The following is a 16,339-nucleotide window of genomic DNA, read 5'->3' as shown; positions in this document are numbered from 1 at the left end:
CCAATCACAGGGAAGCCAGAAGCCAAAAAACAACCATCCGTGCTCACAATCACACCTTGGGACAATTTGGAGTCTTCTTTTAACCTGACAACTATGATTGAATGTTTCAGGTAAATTGAATACCCGGAGAAAACCCGCATAGCCTTGGAGAAATATAACAATTTCACTTACACTTGCTTGATTTTTGCCGATAAATGTAGACTTTTTTGAAACCCAGGAAGGTTTATGACTTCCTCCCACCTCTGATATCAACGATTCGCACCTTCTTTGTCCGGCCTATCATGAACATTGCCGCTAATTGGTGTTCTCTGCAATGGGAGAACGGCGACGGTGATATGTTGCACACTCCTTGCGTGAGCCTTCCCCCTCGGCGTTGAGATCATGGCGAGGAACGTTGCAGACAATCTGTCACTGCCACTTACTCACCCGTCACTGCTCGCGGTGCATGCTTGATGCGCTCTTGATGCACGTCATGTTTTCTTCAGTCTCAAAAACAAACGGACAGAGTGGTGATTTATGTGCCTTAATGCAGACGGAGGCGTCGGCTCGTTAATATTTCACGGTTTGTCAGACGCGCAATCTCGGGGTCGATAACGGCAATATTTTTCGCGCCGGCGAGCGTGGCTGTTTTTTTTTTTTTTAAGTGATTATATTGACAGCTAAACAACATCATGTAGGTAACCTATCCATTTGAAATAGCTCAATTCATCCGCAGAAAAAAATATGTTGACCTGTAACGTACATTAACGGTCACATTCAGATTACAGTATTTTCCGCACTATAAGGACCACCTAAAAGGTTTCCATTTTCTCAAAAGTCGCCATTGCATCTCATAATCCGATGCTCATTGCATATGGATCGATATTCTGATATTCTGAAAGTAGTCTTATTAACTCATTCATTGCCAGACGATGTGCAAAAATGTGTCCTCTCCAGTGCTAGCTTTTTTGTCATTTTCACTCAAATTGCTATAACATTTTTCTGATGTCAGTTAGGAAACAAAAAAATGGTGTCGGTTGTCCTTTAAAATCCCTTCCAAGGAATTGCGCAACACGCAAACTGCACCGGATGCATTGAAAAGTGAGATTCCAATGCATTATCATTATGAATGTAGCAAGCGTTTTCACATCTTGGCCATGACTCTCCCAATTCCCCATGATGACTCCGATGAGTTTTCACACGGTCTATGCAAATGTAAACAAAGCCAATGGAGTCAGGCTGGTGGGGGGCACCTTCCTTCAAATTGCAGTTTTAATGGCTCGACCGCCTCCCCGAGGTCAACGGTACTCTTGTGAGAAATGTCAAGCTCATCAGATTGAAAATGGAAAACGGTGCCTCTGTGTCCCATTTCCCTGCCTTTGTTTTTTCCCTCTCAACTTTACCGTCTGCCTAATAGGCTTATGGAATAGTATCATTTTGTTATACTCCGTCTTGTGTCCCACCGTTTCCCCCTCCCCCACGCAGTGCTTGGTATTCGAGGACGCTCCCAATGGTGTAAGGGCGGCCTTGGCTGCGGGGATGCAGGCGGTGATGATTCCGGATGAGAACTTGGACTCTGCCCTGACATGGGAAGCCACTCTGAAGCTGAGGAGCATGGAGGAATTCGAACCACAGCTCTTTGGCCTACCAGCATTTAGCTGAACCCCCCAAAAAGTCTCATCATGTCTAATGTGATACAATTGCTTTTATTTTGTCACGTGAGACATCTCTGATTTTAAGCACCATATTTTCTGCACTATAAGGCGCACCTAAAAGCATTCCATTTTCTCAAAAGCCAACAAGTGCGTTTTATAATCCAATGCGCCTTATACATGGATCAATATTTTCATTTCTTGGTTGATAGTATTTTAAATATTCTGTAAGGTGCTTTGTCGCACCTGTGGTGGTTTTGACGGCTCTAAATAATTCAAGCTGGATTGTATTGCGTTGCTATAAGCTCCATTTAGTGGATGCATAACCAAACCACAACCACTGTTGTAGCTTCTATTCCATGCGCCTTATCATTAGTGATGGGAAAATGAAGCTTCATGAAGCACATGTGATATTTTTTTGAATCCTCCAAATGGCGATCTTGGTTTAAATATGATGGTTGGTGCCAAGGAAATGTATTGAATAGCCACTGCAACTTTAAACCACGAGGAGTGAAAAACCATCACAATTGCTTCATGAAGCTTCACTTGCCCATCACTACTTATGAAAACAAATTTAAAATAGGGCATTGTAGGTGCACCTTATATTCAAACGCTCCTTATAATGCAGAAAATACGGTACAGTCTTTCAAGTTCTTGACCTTGGACTCATTTTTACTTACCCCTAACAATATCAGATTTAAGGTCATCAAGTGTTTATTCAGCCAAGCGAGTCCTTTCCAAAAGACGGATAGACTTATTTTAACGCATAACTATTCCAATTGTCGGGGTCCTGCATAATGTCAGCTCACCTTCTGGTACCTAAGCCAAGTCCTGGAATTAGATGATGACCATTATTTTTGAGTTGCTTGTGTATGATGAGTTGGGCCGGGTCCTCTGCAAATGCAAAATTAAATAAAACAAAGTAATTTTTTGTCAATTGCTTATTTGTAAAAATGTGTCAGCTTATTTTGGAAAAAGTGTTTCCCCATTGCTTCATCCAGGCAAAAAGTGCTTCATCCATGAAAAAGTGCTTCATCCATGAAAAAGTGCTTCATCCATGAAGCGGCCTTGACCCGATACTCTCTTTTTTGGGCACGCAAAGGAAATGAGCGTCAGAAAACCAGTTCGTCCACCCCTTGTTGCCCCCTTGGATTATTCTGTCCACAAATCTATTTTACACTATATGGTAACTACTGTGTTGTGAACTCGAGGTGCACGGGGACCGTCCCCCAGGAGACAAAAAAATAGAAGAAAAAAAATACAAGCAAGGAGACTCGTAAATGACTTGCTGAGTGCAAGCCCTGTAAAATGAGCAGCTCCTTTTTACTATGAAGTGGGGTTTAAATCGAGAGACGTGTACAACCGACACCACTTTTTTGTTTCCTAACTGACATCAGAAAAACGTTTTATAGCATCTAAAATACCCAAAACATGCAGGCTGATATTTTTAGTCAAATGAAAAACACCAATAAAAATGACTTTTAAAGAGTTCAAAAACTACTTCAATATGAAACCGGGAATGGCCAGTTCCAGAAGGTCCCGCCCCTATGTTCGTGACGTCACGACAAGACTTCTTGCCTTGCCCGAGGATCAAAACAATGGCTTCAGATTCGGAGACAATGCTTTCTTGTTACTCATCCAGTTATGAATATATTGATAGTACCGCTTATTACGATACTATTTCTATGACCGCAAGGAGAAAATTACATGCGCGCACGGTCGGATATATCGATAGTCCCGGTTATATCGATATTTTTCGGACTCCCGAGAATATCGATATAACGAGACTTTACTGTATATACAGTATATATAAAAATATATACAGTAAAGTTATACATATCGATATCAGTTATATCGATAGTACTGATTATTACGATACTATTTCTATGAACGCAAGGAGAAAATTTACATGCCGCAGGATCGAATATATCGATAGTTCGGTTATATCGATATTTTTTCCGACTCCCGATAATATCGATATAATGAGACTTTACTGTATATATATATATATATATATACACACACACAGACACACTTACACACATACTGGTCTACAACACGTCAGTTAGCTTTTGAGAAGAAGTATTTTACTTCATTGCGCAATGTAGATGTCAATGCCAAGGGGCGGCTCATTTGGGTGGTGTCCAATGGGATGTCGGTGGCGTCGAAAAGGAAATACTGTGTTCTTAACGTCCCTCCCGAATCTTTGGATGTTGTCTCTGTAGTGCTCCCAGCCAAAAGTGGGGACATTGCCTTGTGTGGGTTGCTATGAAATTGATGTACCGTGATGTCTCCATCAATTTTGCGCTTCCTCATTTCTGAAACCATTTTGGCTCAATGACAGCATTTCCTTTGCATTCTTTCTCAATACACCCACTCACAAGAGTGATTCCTCCTTTTACCCTGCCATCATCTGAAAAAAAAAACACTTTTTCCAACTTATTTGCATGACAGATTTTGACCTTGGCGTCATTCTTTCACTTTCAGCTGACGCAATGCGCTCCGCCTGGCTGGCCCTTTGACGCCGTCTTGAAGTGGCCTTATTGAAATGCCCAAAACACAACTCCCGTCTTCAATGTAATCCAGTAAAGAGACTCCAATTTGTCCTTAGCCTTTCATCTCTTCTTGTCGGGCTAGCCCGCGTGCCAAGCAGGCTTTTACATCTCGGCCCGCTCCAGGAGCTTCCAGGGGCCACAGTGCCCTTCAGGCTGCCAAAATAGAATTTCGCAGCACTTCCATCCCTCTTTCAAACTTTAATCCCTAAAGAGCGCCTCATCGTCACAAAACTGACATAGCAATACATCGCACGTATCTGTCTTTTTCCGCTATATTTGATTTTTTTTCTTTTCCTTCCAGCATCTTGGCCGGAGTATATGAGAGTGATTTCAGGTCTAATTTTGGAAGCTTTTTACTCAAGACGTGACTTCGTTGCATGTAAATTTTATTTCTCTCTATCATATGGCTTTTGATTTTCCAGGGTAAAAATCCACGATGGTGTGTAACCAGTCACAATATGTGGGCGAGGAAGTGACCTTGATGTAGCTTCTGAATACTTATTCCTCTTCCTCTGTGCATTTTATTTTGACCAAAGAAAAAAAGAAAGAAGAAAAGCTAATAATGATAAGAATGTGTTCAAACGAAATTTTGTCAAGCAAAAAAAAAAACATTCTGGGATGTTAAACTTTCCATTAGAAGATGTGTCAAACTCAAGGCCTGTCAATATTACATGTGGCCCGCAAAAGCAAAACGAGCATGCCAACTTCTCATATGTCAGTCATAAGTGTGTTTCTGTGTGCCCTGTGGTCGGCTGGCAACCGGTTCAGGGTGTTCCCCAAATACTGCCAGAAGACGGCTGGGATAGGCTCCAACACCCCCAGCAACTAATGAGAAGATGGATGGATGGATGGATGGATGGATGGATGGATGGAAAATTACAGGGTGGACAGGGTGCATGGACACATTTCTGTCCGGACCGTTTGCACAAATTGCTAGTGATGGGCAATTCAATCTTCATGAAGCACTTGTGATAGTTTTTATGGCCTCCTCTAGATGGCACTCTTGTGTCAAAGTTGTACTGGATTTGGAAGATACAGTAAAGTCTCGTTATATCGATATTCTCGGGAGTCCGAAAAAATATCGATATAAACGGGACTATCGATATATCCGACCCTGGGCGCATGTAATTTTCTCCTTGCGTTCATAGAAATAGTATCGTAATAAGCGGTACTATCGATATAACCGATATCGATATAACGAGACTTTACTGTATTTACATTGTATTAAATTTCATATTTAAGCCAAAATCACCATCTGGAGGAGTAAAAAAAAAAAAAATTCACAAGTGCTTCATGAAGCTTCGTTTTCCCATCACTACTGGAAACTTGAATGCGGGGGGATTTCTGAACATAGAAACTACACACATGCACTCAGTGCCTATTTTTTTGGAACATCTCTGATCACCTGAATCTTTACGGAAGCATTTGATGATTGTGGAGGATGTGGTCCTTGCAGTAGCCCGGTTTGAGACATCGAACTGGCTGAAGTTGCTACCCCCACGACCTGACCTCGAATAAGCAAAATACAATTGATGGATGGACCAATTTACTCATTTTTCATTTGTAAAAAGATTGCAGACAACACCCACGTTAACCCCCCTCCACCCCAAAAAATCCAAAGAACAAACGAACATGTCACAAATTAATCTCATTTGCAGTGCTGAACTGCCTTGATTTTGAACGATCGGATTTTGTGACCCCCTACCATTCCCAACCCCTTACATAACAAAAAGGTTTACGCTTGGCACTAAACCAAAATACAAATTTGTGTCGTAAATAAAAGTGCAACTTCAAATAGCCGTTCAACGGCATCGAGTCGAAAAAGGATGACCATTTTAATGACTATCGATGCTTGTATACGGCGTTACCGTTTCCTGCTGAGGAGGCCAAGCTGTCAGCTCTTTTCAAAGTAGCCACAAGTGCATGCCCCCGCAGCACCTCATCTTGAAGCTACATGCTAAAAATGCCACCCCCCCCCCTCCTAAACAAAATTCCGAGGTGACCAATCGACTCCTTTATCCTCAACTTAACTCTGGCTGACTGCGGGAAGGGCAAGCGAGGGTTGTGGCGCGACAGAGATAGCACCCCGACATGTTTCCCAGGCCCTTGTCCTTGCGTGTGCTCAGGACTGATAGCCAGGATTGGTTAGGGGACGCATTCATCTTCAACGTCAAGTATTTTTTTTTTTTTTTTTTTTATCAGCACTCAGACACTTTTCTTACAGGCAAAGTCGGAAAGAAGCCAAGTCACCCCCAAGGCATTGTGTGCGTGACCTCAGAACTTTTTTTGGGGGGGTGGCGGGTCTAAGGGTCGGCCAAATTTAGTCTCCCTGTCTATAAATGAATTAGACAAGATAAAATCCGATAACAGACCGTATTCATCTTTTATGCTCAACCCAGATGTTGTCATTTGTGCTTTAATCAAAAGACATAGTTCATTTTGGGGTGTCCCTTTTTGCATCTTTTTCCTTTTGTGGGAACTGGGGAACTCGTAGGGAGGTTATCATTTTACAGACATGAATGAGGGATTGATAATGTCTGGAAAAAAAATGTGTTTTTATTACACTGAAGCAATCAGTGCCAGAAAGTGGCCACTTTCACTTTGCGTCTCATTTTCCTCTTTCGTTATTTGAGCAAAGTCCCTCAGATATCACTTTTCTTAACACCACAAGAAAAAAAAGCTAATGTTTTTGCATATTGACAAAACAGGCTTTTGTGGAATAGTTAAACTTTTTGGAAAAAAAGTTGCCGCAAACGCTTTTTATGTACTCGATAAGGTACTTAAACCAAAAGGGGGATTTTCCGGAGATAACAATGTCCATGCTACATTTTCACAGCTTGAGATAAGACTCAATGTTTTTTTGGTGGAGCATCCTGCCCACATTCGCTTGTGCTCATGTTTTGATTCCATGCTCTCTCTCTCTCTCTCTCTCTCTCTCTCTCTCTCTCTCTCTCTCTCTCTCTCTCTCTCTCTCTCTCTCTCTCTCTCTCTCTCTCTCTCTCTCTCTCTCTCTCTCTCGCTCTCATAGTTCTAGGGATTGCAAAGGAATTTTACCTGTTTTTCACCCGTTTTACACACAGATTCCTTTATTTCAAGTTGTACTATTATTAATCTTTATTCGCCAAAGACAAAAAATGAGTATTTTTATCCATCTCCATGTGTTCCTCCACCGTTTGTGTTTACCTGCTTTTTTCAATCGATCGAACTTTATTTACAAAGTTCCTTTTATAAATTATCATGTCCCTCGAGAAAGTGAAGAATAGCAAAACTGCTGCTTGTATCTCAAGTCATTGCTGACAAGTCCCATGGAAAAAAATAATCTGTACGATGTCTCGTTATCTGGATAAACTCTTAAATTGGGTCACTGCTATATCTCTGTAGGCGCCACCTTACCTGTTTAATTCACATCCCGTGCATCGATGTCGGAGTGAGAGGCAAAACAGCTTCCCCCGAGGGCATTTCGACAGTGCCCCTGACACTCCTGACACAATTTCCGCACATCGCGTTTGGAACACGCATCCATTCGAGCTAAAGAAACGAGCTTCTGTGTGCTAAAATTACACCACCAAACATGAATAATACAGTGATTTTGAATTTTAGCCCGTACGGGTCTGTGGAATTTGTAATGTTATGGCATTGACTCCCGACTTGATTTTGAATGTATTTGTAATTTTTTTTTATCTTACCTTCCACTCTTGACACTATTAATTTTGTACTCGCGACAGCTGAGTTCATATCACGGGGTGCTTGTGAAGATGCGTGGGAGGGAGAGAGAACACAGAAAGGAAAGTTTATGCAACACTTCACTGTGGGCTCCACTATGTCCATCCGTCCGTTTTCTAATTCGCTTTATCCTCAAGAGGGTCGCGATCGTTCTGGAGCTTGTGCCAGACACCCTGAACTGGTCGGCAGCCAATCGCAAAGGCGCACAGAGACGAACAAACATTTGCGTTCACAGGACATGCACATGTTTTTATTCAGGTCCTGAACAATGTTCCCTTTACTTTTTCATGTGTCTGAGCAGACACACAAGCTCCCTGAGCGCACTGAGGACTACTGTGAGCAACATCAGATGTGTACGCTGTGTTCACACACCAGGATCACGCCAGGATCACGGCGCGTATGGGCAGGGCACATTCGCACTCACGGCGTATTCGCGCCGTTCTGCTCCGATTGGTACGTGAACTCTACGGCATTATTGGCTGGACACCTGTCACTCATTGAGTTACATTGCAAAATGTGCGGTGCATAGATGTTCTTGTACGCTGAGTATGTGCCAGCAGTGCGCGATTACGCACGCAGCTTAGAGGGAACATTGGTCCTGAAGGAGGGAAGCAACCCCAGACATCCACCCTAGTGATGGGAAAACGATGCTTCATGAAGCACTTGATATTTTTTGACTCCTCCAGAAGGTGGTCTTTGTTCAAATATGAAGGTTAGTGCAAATGAAGTGTGTCTGAAAAATCCACTGAATCTTTCAAACCAAGCGTGGCATCTAGCGGCGTCAACAACTATCACAAGTGCTTCATGAAGCTTCATTTGCCCATCATTACTTCACACAACAACCACAATGTTATACTGGATGTATAACGTTTATGCCAGATGTTACCAAGCATGCACCTTTGGAGATCATTCCTTTGCTCATATCATTCTCCTGACGCTCACTTATAACTGACACTTGTTAGCTTGCTAGCTCACGAGCTCTCGGTTGATGGAATATTGACAGCTCCACTCAAGCCGGGCCAACAGCAGGCCTTGTCACGTCAACTGTCTCAAAGGATGGAGTTGAGATCAGGCTTGAGCGCGTGGCATGCTGCTGTGCGCTTGAACAAGCATTGTTGTTGCCAATGTGAACAAGACTCTGGAGGCCATTTTTGCAACCACGACTCTTGTGAGTGATAGGAAATTGTGATTTTTGCCCGAGATACTATCGCCATCAGAAGTCATACTTTATTCAAAATTGAAAAGGTGCTTGCTCTGGCAAAGGGGATCATGTTCTTTTCCATCCAGTACTTTGTTTGGTACCTCTACTTACAAACATCTCTTCAACTTATGAAACGACTCAACAGGAAATTATTGCCTCTTGTTACAAAAGAAATGTCAAGATACAAAAGGTAAAAATATGGGATGGGCCTCTCGAGTCAGTTTCATAAAAATGTAAATTACGCAGAAAAAGTGTTCACCGGTCAGGTGATCGCGCAATATGCTGATGTTTTGTAGGATTGTAAGAAACAACAGAAAATGTCTTTGGATGTGTTACTTCCAAAACGGCAGGCAAAAAACACTAAGAAATAACATGGACTAAAGAGGGCAATAAACAATGAGGATGCAGTTAAAGGTAAAATAAATGTCATTTTTATTCTTTATTCTTTGTTTTTTTATTGTAATGTGTATTGTGACATATTTTGATGCATTTCTATGCTTTAGAAAAAAGTTGTATGAATTTCGGGGCTAGCTTGGAACGAATGAGGGCATTTACTTGCAAAACGTGTCTCGACTTACAAAACGTTCTAGTTCAGTTCAGAAACTTCTTCCAGGACTAAGTAATTTCATAAGGTACAGTGATACCTCAGTTTACGAAGTTAATTGGTTGCCAGAAAGTGTGCGCAAGGCGAAAAGTTCATCTGCCAAACATTTATTTTCCATAAGAAACCATTAAAAATGAGAATAATCCGTTTCCAGGTCCCTATAAAACATAATTTTCTACTAAATAAGCCTTAAAACTACACAAAATATACCGTATTTTATGTATAATAAATGTGCTATTGGATTGTAATTAAAGAAATAAACTGCTGTATAATAAAGTCGTTTTATTTACCTTTGCGATGGTCATTTATGTCGTTGCCTCTTAATGATATCCGAGTGAAGTTGCCATCCTTTCTCGGCGGTAATACCCTCACTCACAATGTCCCTTGTGGGCTGCTTTTTGTTAATCCAAATCAACAGAAGTTTTTCAACCTCTTTTATTGCCTGAGACCATTGCTTAGACAACACAGAAACATCCTTAGCCACACGTAGCAATGGTCGATTTAGCATACTGGTATTGGGATGCTATGTCACACAAACGCACACCTCGTTCGTGTTTTTCGATGGTCTCCTTCTGCTTAACCGTAATTTTCCTTTGTGTCCTCTTCGGATTAACACTAGCCAGTGGTAGGGTCTTTTTCGGTCCCATAATAGCAAAAGTACTCCACTCGATAGCAAACTATGTCTGCACTCAAAGAAAGTGGGTGTGGAAAACTAGTCCGCCAGCCACTATGGTGCTGTGTCGTTTGGTTTGTCCGCCGAAAACTAGTTTGTTTGCCAAGATTATATTCTCGCGAATTTAATGTTCGTGAGCTAAAGCATTCGTAAGACAAGGTATTACTGTACTAGTGTACCAAATTGTTAAACCAGAAAATAAATGACTAGAAATATACACCGATTTGACTTTTGACTTCTGCTGTAGCAACCATCCTTGTCGGGTATCAATCAAAAATGAAACGGCTCTCGCTTTGGCAAAGAGATAACTTTCCTGACACAATGACAGGACGCACACTTCCACCTCCCAAAGAGTCACTTATCCTTGCTTTTAACTAGCCCTATCAGCTCTTTGCTGAGCACTCTTGAGGAAAAAAAAAAAAAAGCCCCATGATGCTCTCTTATCAGCCTAAGCGCACACTGAGCAGATCATTTGTGCTTGAAGAGCCAGCCGGCCTGCTCGATGGCAACGTTTACGTTCAAGTCAATCTGCCAGGATCTCAATATTAATCCAAATCTAGCCAGATCTAGACTTGACTCTAAAACACATGTGTCCAAGTCAAGGCTCGGGACCGAATCCAGCCCGCCTTAGTATTTTATTCGGCCTGCGAAGGCAAATCAAACTTGTGAAATTCCATGATGCTTGCTGAAGTCCAAACCAAAATGTCAATTTGTCATATGTAAACCACAATAACAGTGATTATTTTTTACTTCTAACTTCAAATGTAGTTATTCCTTAATATGTTGTGTGCTCTGTCTGTAACATGTGGAGGAGATTAAACATTCTCATGACTTCCCTGAATTCATAATGGCCCCTGAGAGGAAACGGTAACTATAATGCGGCCCGCGGCAAAAAAATGAGCTTGACATCCTTGCTCCAAAACATTTGTCAGAGTTAGTGCTACAGCAGTTCGTAGTAACAATGCTCGTCCTAAATTTGCCACTCAGCGTGTCCATGAGTGAAAAGATTTGATTCATCACAGAATGTATTGTCGCAAAGAGCACTCAAGGAAAATTGCCAGCAGTTCTGCACAATGGCATGACATTTTAAATTATAAATGTTTTGCTTTTCATTGGTTTCAAAACAGAATTGCTGTCGATAGACTAAATATAAAATTCCCTTCAGCTTCCCGAATGGCTTAAAATTTGAAAATACAGACAGACCTATTTTTTTTTTTTTTTGGGGGGGGGGGGGTGTTATGTAGCACTTTCCATCATTCTACTTCAATAACAAGTAAAACAAGTAATCCCTGAGTTTGACTTGAATGGAATATTTCCCTGCGGGACAGTCAAAAAGCCACCAAATACCAAAACAAATATTTTCAATGCAAACACATCCATCACGTGTAATATTGCTATATAATTAATGGAGAAAAATGAAATGACTTGTGGCGAGACAGAATTCAAGCATATGCGTCACTTAGTGATAGGGACTCTAGCGAACCTGAATTGATGTCTCATCAGTACTGTATTCCAACTGTGGCTTTTGTTCAGTTTTTGCAGGAAGCTTTAATTGGACAGTTTCCTCTTTAACCACAGTATCTCTGTCGGGTAATTGCAGACAATTATTATCTTTCTTTTTCACCAAGCTTTTGTATGTTTTCTTGTCTTCAATTTGCTGCATTAAATCAGCCATATCGTAAATAACCTACACCACTTCCATTTTTATCAAATGTCTGACCCTTTGATCGAGATTAGACAGAATAAGAAGTTATCATATTTAAAAGTTTCATGCTGTCATACGCTTAGCCAACATGTGAGACTGAATAGACAATGGAAGCACAGACAACCTGGGGTCAATCAGGTCAACATACACAGCAAGTTAAACTGTCAGCTTCATCTAGGAGATCTGTCCTTGCGCAGAATTTAGGACTTGGGATACTCCTTTAACGATAACCTGACGATTCACTTGCAATCTTATTGATCCTATAATCACCGCTTTACTTCCTCCTGACCTGAATTCGTTACAGCAGGACTCTGTGATGCCACGTTCCCACGGACGGAATTAGAATCAGAACTATTTTTTTTCAAAGAGAGATTTGTAACTTTAAAGGACAACCGACATCTCCGGACAAGTTGTGTCCATAATTTGTAAAATGGCTTCAAATGAATTCTACTGAGCGTATTTTACAAAGATTCCGCCGCATATTACGCATACTATATTTTACGTTTTAAGACTCGCACTGAATATTTAGGAAGTCTTGTTTTTGAGTTGGTGACGAGTCCTCACCCTACGTCACTGAAGGAACGCCTCTGGCCGAAAAAAAGGATACATTATAGCAGTTCTAGTCAATGTATTTTGCTGTACTTCTTTGGTCTGAAAACCGTGCACCCAAAAGCCGCCAGAAGAGGGCGTTCAAGCTCCATATAAGGAATTTATCAGCCTGTGGAAACTGATGTGGCCACAGGAGGTCGCCATTTTGTGCCTCTTTTTTTGGGTGAGACATTTCCCCCCGATGTTGCCTCAAAATGGCATGAAATAAATTCTTTAATCGATTGCATACATGTATGCTTTCCTCTTCAGAACTATTTGAATCATATTCATAACTGGATGTGTAACAACAAAGCATATTCTCCGAATCTGAAGCCATTGTTTTGCTTCTGCAGCAATGCAAGACGTATTGGCGTGACGTCACGAACTGGGGGAGGGGGGGGACTTTCTGAAAATGCCCAATTCGCAGCTGAATTTTTTGCCGATTTTGGACATTTTAAGTTATTTTTATTGGTATTTTGCATTCGAATAAAAATATCATACTGCGTGTTTTGGGTATTTTAGATGCTATAAAACGTTTTTCTGATGTCAGTTAAAAAACAAAAAAGTGACGTCGGTTGTCCTTGAAACTAAATGTCAGTCCTCAACAGTCCTCCACCTACACGCCACCCTTCTCGCTGCCAGACTTTTATTTACCCGAGTAGGCCTGCTGAATTTTGATAAGACACCTCTGTCGGGAAGAATTAATGCAATGCCTATCCGAGGAGAGAGTTTGTATTTGGGAATAACTTGAATTCAAGCAAAATGCATCTCAACACAGTTTGATGCTTTCTGTATGCTCCTGCGCTTGTGACAACTGTTCTTTTTTTTAAACACAAACCGCATCTAATTCCAATGCAAAGGGATTTTTCCTGTTGTATCTCGGTGTGTCACAAAATTTCGCAACTTCAGCTCGCTCCATGAAACCACGAAACGATGAGAATTGAAAATAATGCATCAAAACAGAAAATGAAGTGAGAAAATCAAAAAATAAATTCTATAGCCCCAAACCCCCCGTTCTGTCTACATTTCCTTGAGCATATCTCCAACAGAATGATCAGATGTCAGAAAAACATCGGCGACTGGACTGTCTCATAAGTGTATGTCGTGTATTCACAAATGAGGAAATCACACAATGGGCGCTATAAAAGTTATTTTATGATTTTTGAACTTGATTTTCTGTTTTGATGCATTATTTTCGATTTTCATTGTTTCGGTGAAGAATTGTTAATTTACGTTTTTTTTTTTTTTTAGTCGACGGAATGAATGTAGCTCTTTCTAGTGGATGCATCCTAGAGTTCATTGTATAATCCAGTGCATTTAATACAATAAAGTCTCGTTATATCGATATCGGATATATCGATAGTCCCGGTTATATCGATACTATTTCTATGCACGCACGGAGAAAATTACATGCAAACAGGGTCGGATATATCGATAGTCCCGGTTATATCGATATTTTTTTGGACTCCCTTGAATATCGATATAACGAGACTTTACTGTATATGACAAAATATGTACAAATAGGCCATTCATTGAAGGTGCGCCTCGTAATCCAGTGCAATTTTTAGTGTGGAAAATATGGTACACCGCTATAGTGCTATTCTACGAAAAACATGTGAGAAAAAACAATGTTTTGGGGACGCAGAAACAGATTACAGGAATGACATTTTCCATTTATTTCTGAAGTAGACCTTGCAGTGGACGATCATTGGAAATGGGTCTTCTGTTGTTATGACCCCTGCATCTCACCGTCATCAGACTCCTCTAAGCGGGGTCTAATCACTCTAATTAAACCCCCAACGATGCGTGATGCTGTTCAAGATCTTTTCCTGACTTATACATGAAGGCGCATTTCTCCCCATCCGAGTGAGATGCCCCCCCCCCCCCCCGCATCAGTTAAGCCGACACGGTTTCGGCATTAACTTGGAACACAAAAAACACTCAGAAAACAGCCGCCGATTGCTGCAAGGAAAAAAAAAATGAAGTAAATGTTTTGCATTCCTGCTTTCATACGTCTGCCTGCATTTTAGGAATTTCATCAGCCCCACGCCCCCAACGCAACCCCGTCCCCTACAAAATACATCCCCACCCGCCCCTTCCCAACCTGAGTTTATTGGAATGACAAACCTTGAAAACAGCAAATAAAACACATCTGTATTAACAGGAAATGACCTGCATTCCAAATTTTGGGAGCTATTTGAATCTCATAGATGTTTTAAAGTTGTTGGTGGCAATATTTTGTAGGTCATATTGTAACGGAGGTTAAGGGACGTCCTCATATGGACAGAAATAGAAGATTTCTCACAGCACTGGGTAGCTCCTTCAGCAAGAGTCCGTTACACCGCAACAAGGAGAGGTGCTACCGCTCGTACCTACCGACTGTTGTCAGGCTTCTTAATGATCACATGTGAAAACAACAAACTAGACTCCTGCATGGTAAATAACACAGCCACCATATGTTGACTCAATACAGTTACATATATAAAATATGCTTTTGTTATACTTGCACTATGTGCAGTTCTTTCTGAAACATTTTTGCATAGTTACTGTATACTGTATTTCAGTCCTCTGCCATTATACTTAGAATACTTTGTTTTTTATCTTTCACCCTCCCATCCCCTTTCAGATTGCAGCTATGGATTGCAAATTTTGCTATTGTAGGACTATTAAAGGACAACGACACCATTTTTTGTTTTCAAACTGACATCAGAAAAACATTTTCCATCTACAATACCCAAAGCACGCAGGCTGATATTTTTAGTCAAATGCAAAACACCAATAAAAATGATAAAGTGTCCCAAAAATACTTCAAAATGACCCCGGAAATTGCGAGTTTCAGAATGTCCCGCCCCCTTGTTCGTGACGTCACGCCAGGACGTCTTCACTTTGCTCTAGAATCAAAACAATTGCTTCAGATTCGGAGAAGATGCTTTCTTGTTACTCATCCAGTTATGAATATGATTCAAATAGTTCTGAAGAGGAAAGCATAAATGTTTGCAATCGATTAAAGGAGTCCTCCATATCAATTCGAGCCATCAATGACAGCAATGTAGCACTCAGAAAATGCAGAAGATGGCGCCCAAGCTCCGTTGGAAATGCGCTGATTTGTCTGCTGGGAATTTGTGTCAACTAGAATCAAATAGTAGTCTTGGTGCAACACACAACGATTAACCATCGCGTTATTTATGTGTTTTCCTTGTAATTTCGCCATCAACACTGATCACGAAGTTTTCAGACCAAACAAAGTACCCAAAATGCATTGTGTGTCGTAAAATATAGCTATCTGCCGTGGGATCTTTGTAAAATACGCTCAGTAGACGTCATTTGAAGTGATTTTACAAATTATGGACACAACTTGTCCGGAGGCGTCAGTTGTCCTTTAAAGGCTTTCTGATTCTGATTCTCAATTTTCTTTGACGAGAAATAGAAAATGATAAAACGACGCTTCATGAAGCGCTTATGATATTTCCTTACTCCTCCAGACGGTGCTCATAGTTTAATTATGAAGGTTCGTGCAAAGGAAATATCTTAAAAACCCAATGCATCTTTAAACCAATAGTGACATCGAGAGGAGTCAAAAACTATCCCAAGTGCTTTATGAAGCTTCACTTGCCCATCATTAAGAATAAGCACGACCAATTTCCAGCTGTCCCACCACC

The 16,339-nt window shown here is 41.0% G+C and overlaps 1 protein-coding gene across 4 annotated transcripts in view; it reads left to right on the top strand.

Annotated features, from left to right (window-relative positions):
- Positions 1–16,339, top strand: part of pudp (pseudouridine 5'-phosphatase) — a 46,541-nt gene that overhangs the window by 5,628 nt on the left and 24,574 nt on the right. For 3 of the 4 annotated variants that reach the window (XM_089008616.1, XM_089008624.1, XM_089008600.1), the window contains exon 4: positions 8,211–8,362. In XM_089008616.1, coding sequence (XP_088864742.1) covers positions 8,211–8,362 — 152 coding nt within the window. Of the gene's footprint in view, positions 1–1,464; positions 2,574–8,210; positions 8,363–16,339 lie in introns of those variants that run through there. The other variant, XM_089008607.1, reaches the window with a different exon arrangement.

Source organism: Hippocampus bargibanti, linkage group LG01 (genome assembly GCF_051943395.1).
Source record: "Hippocampus bargibanti isolate YZ-2025 linkage group LG01, ASM5194339v1, whole genome shotgun sequence".
Classification (NCBI taxonomy): Eukaryota; Metazoa; Chordata; class Actinopteri; order Syngnathiformes; family Syngnathidae; genus Hippocampus; species Hippocampus bargibanti.
This window is presented reverse-complemented; position numbering and strand designations above follow the sequence as displayed.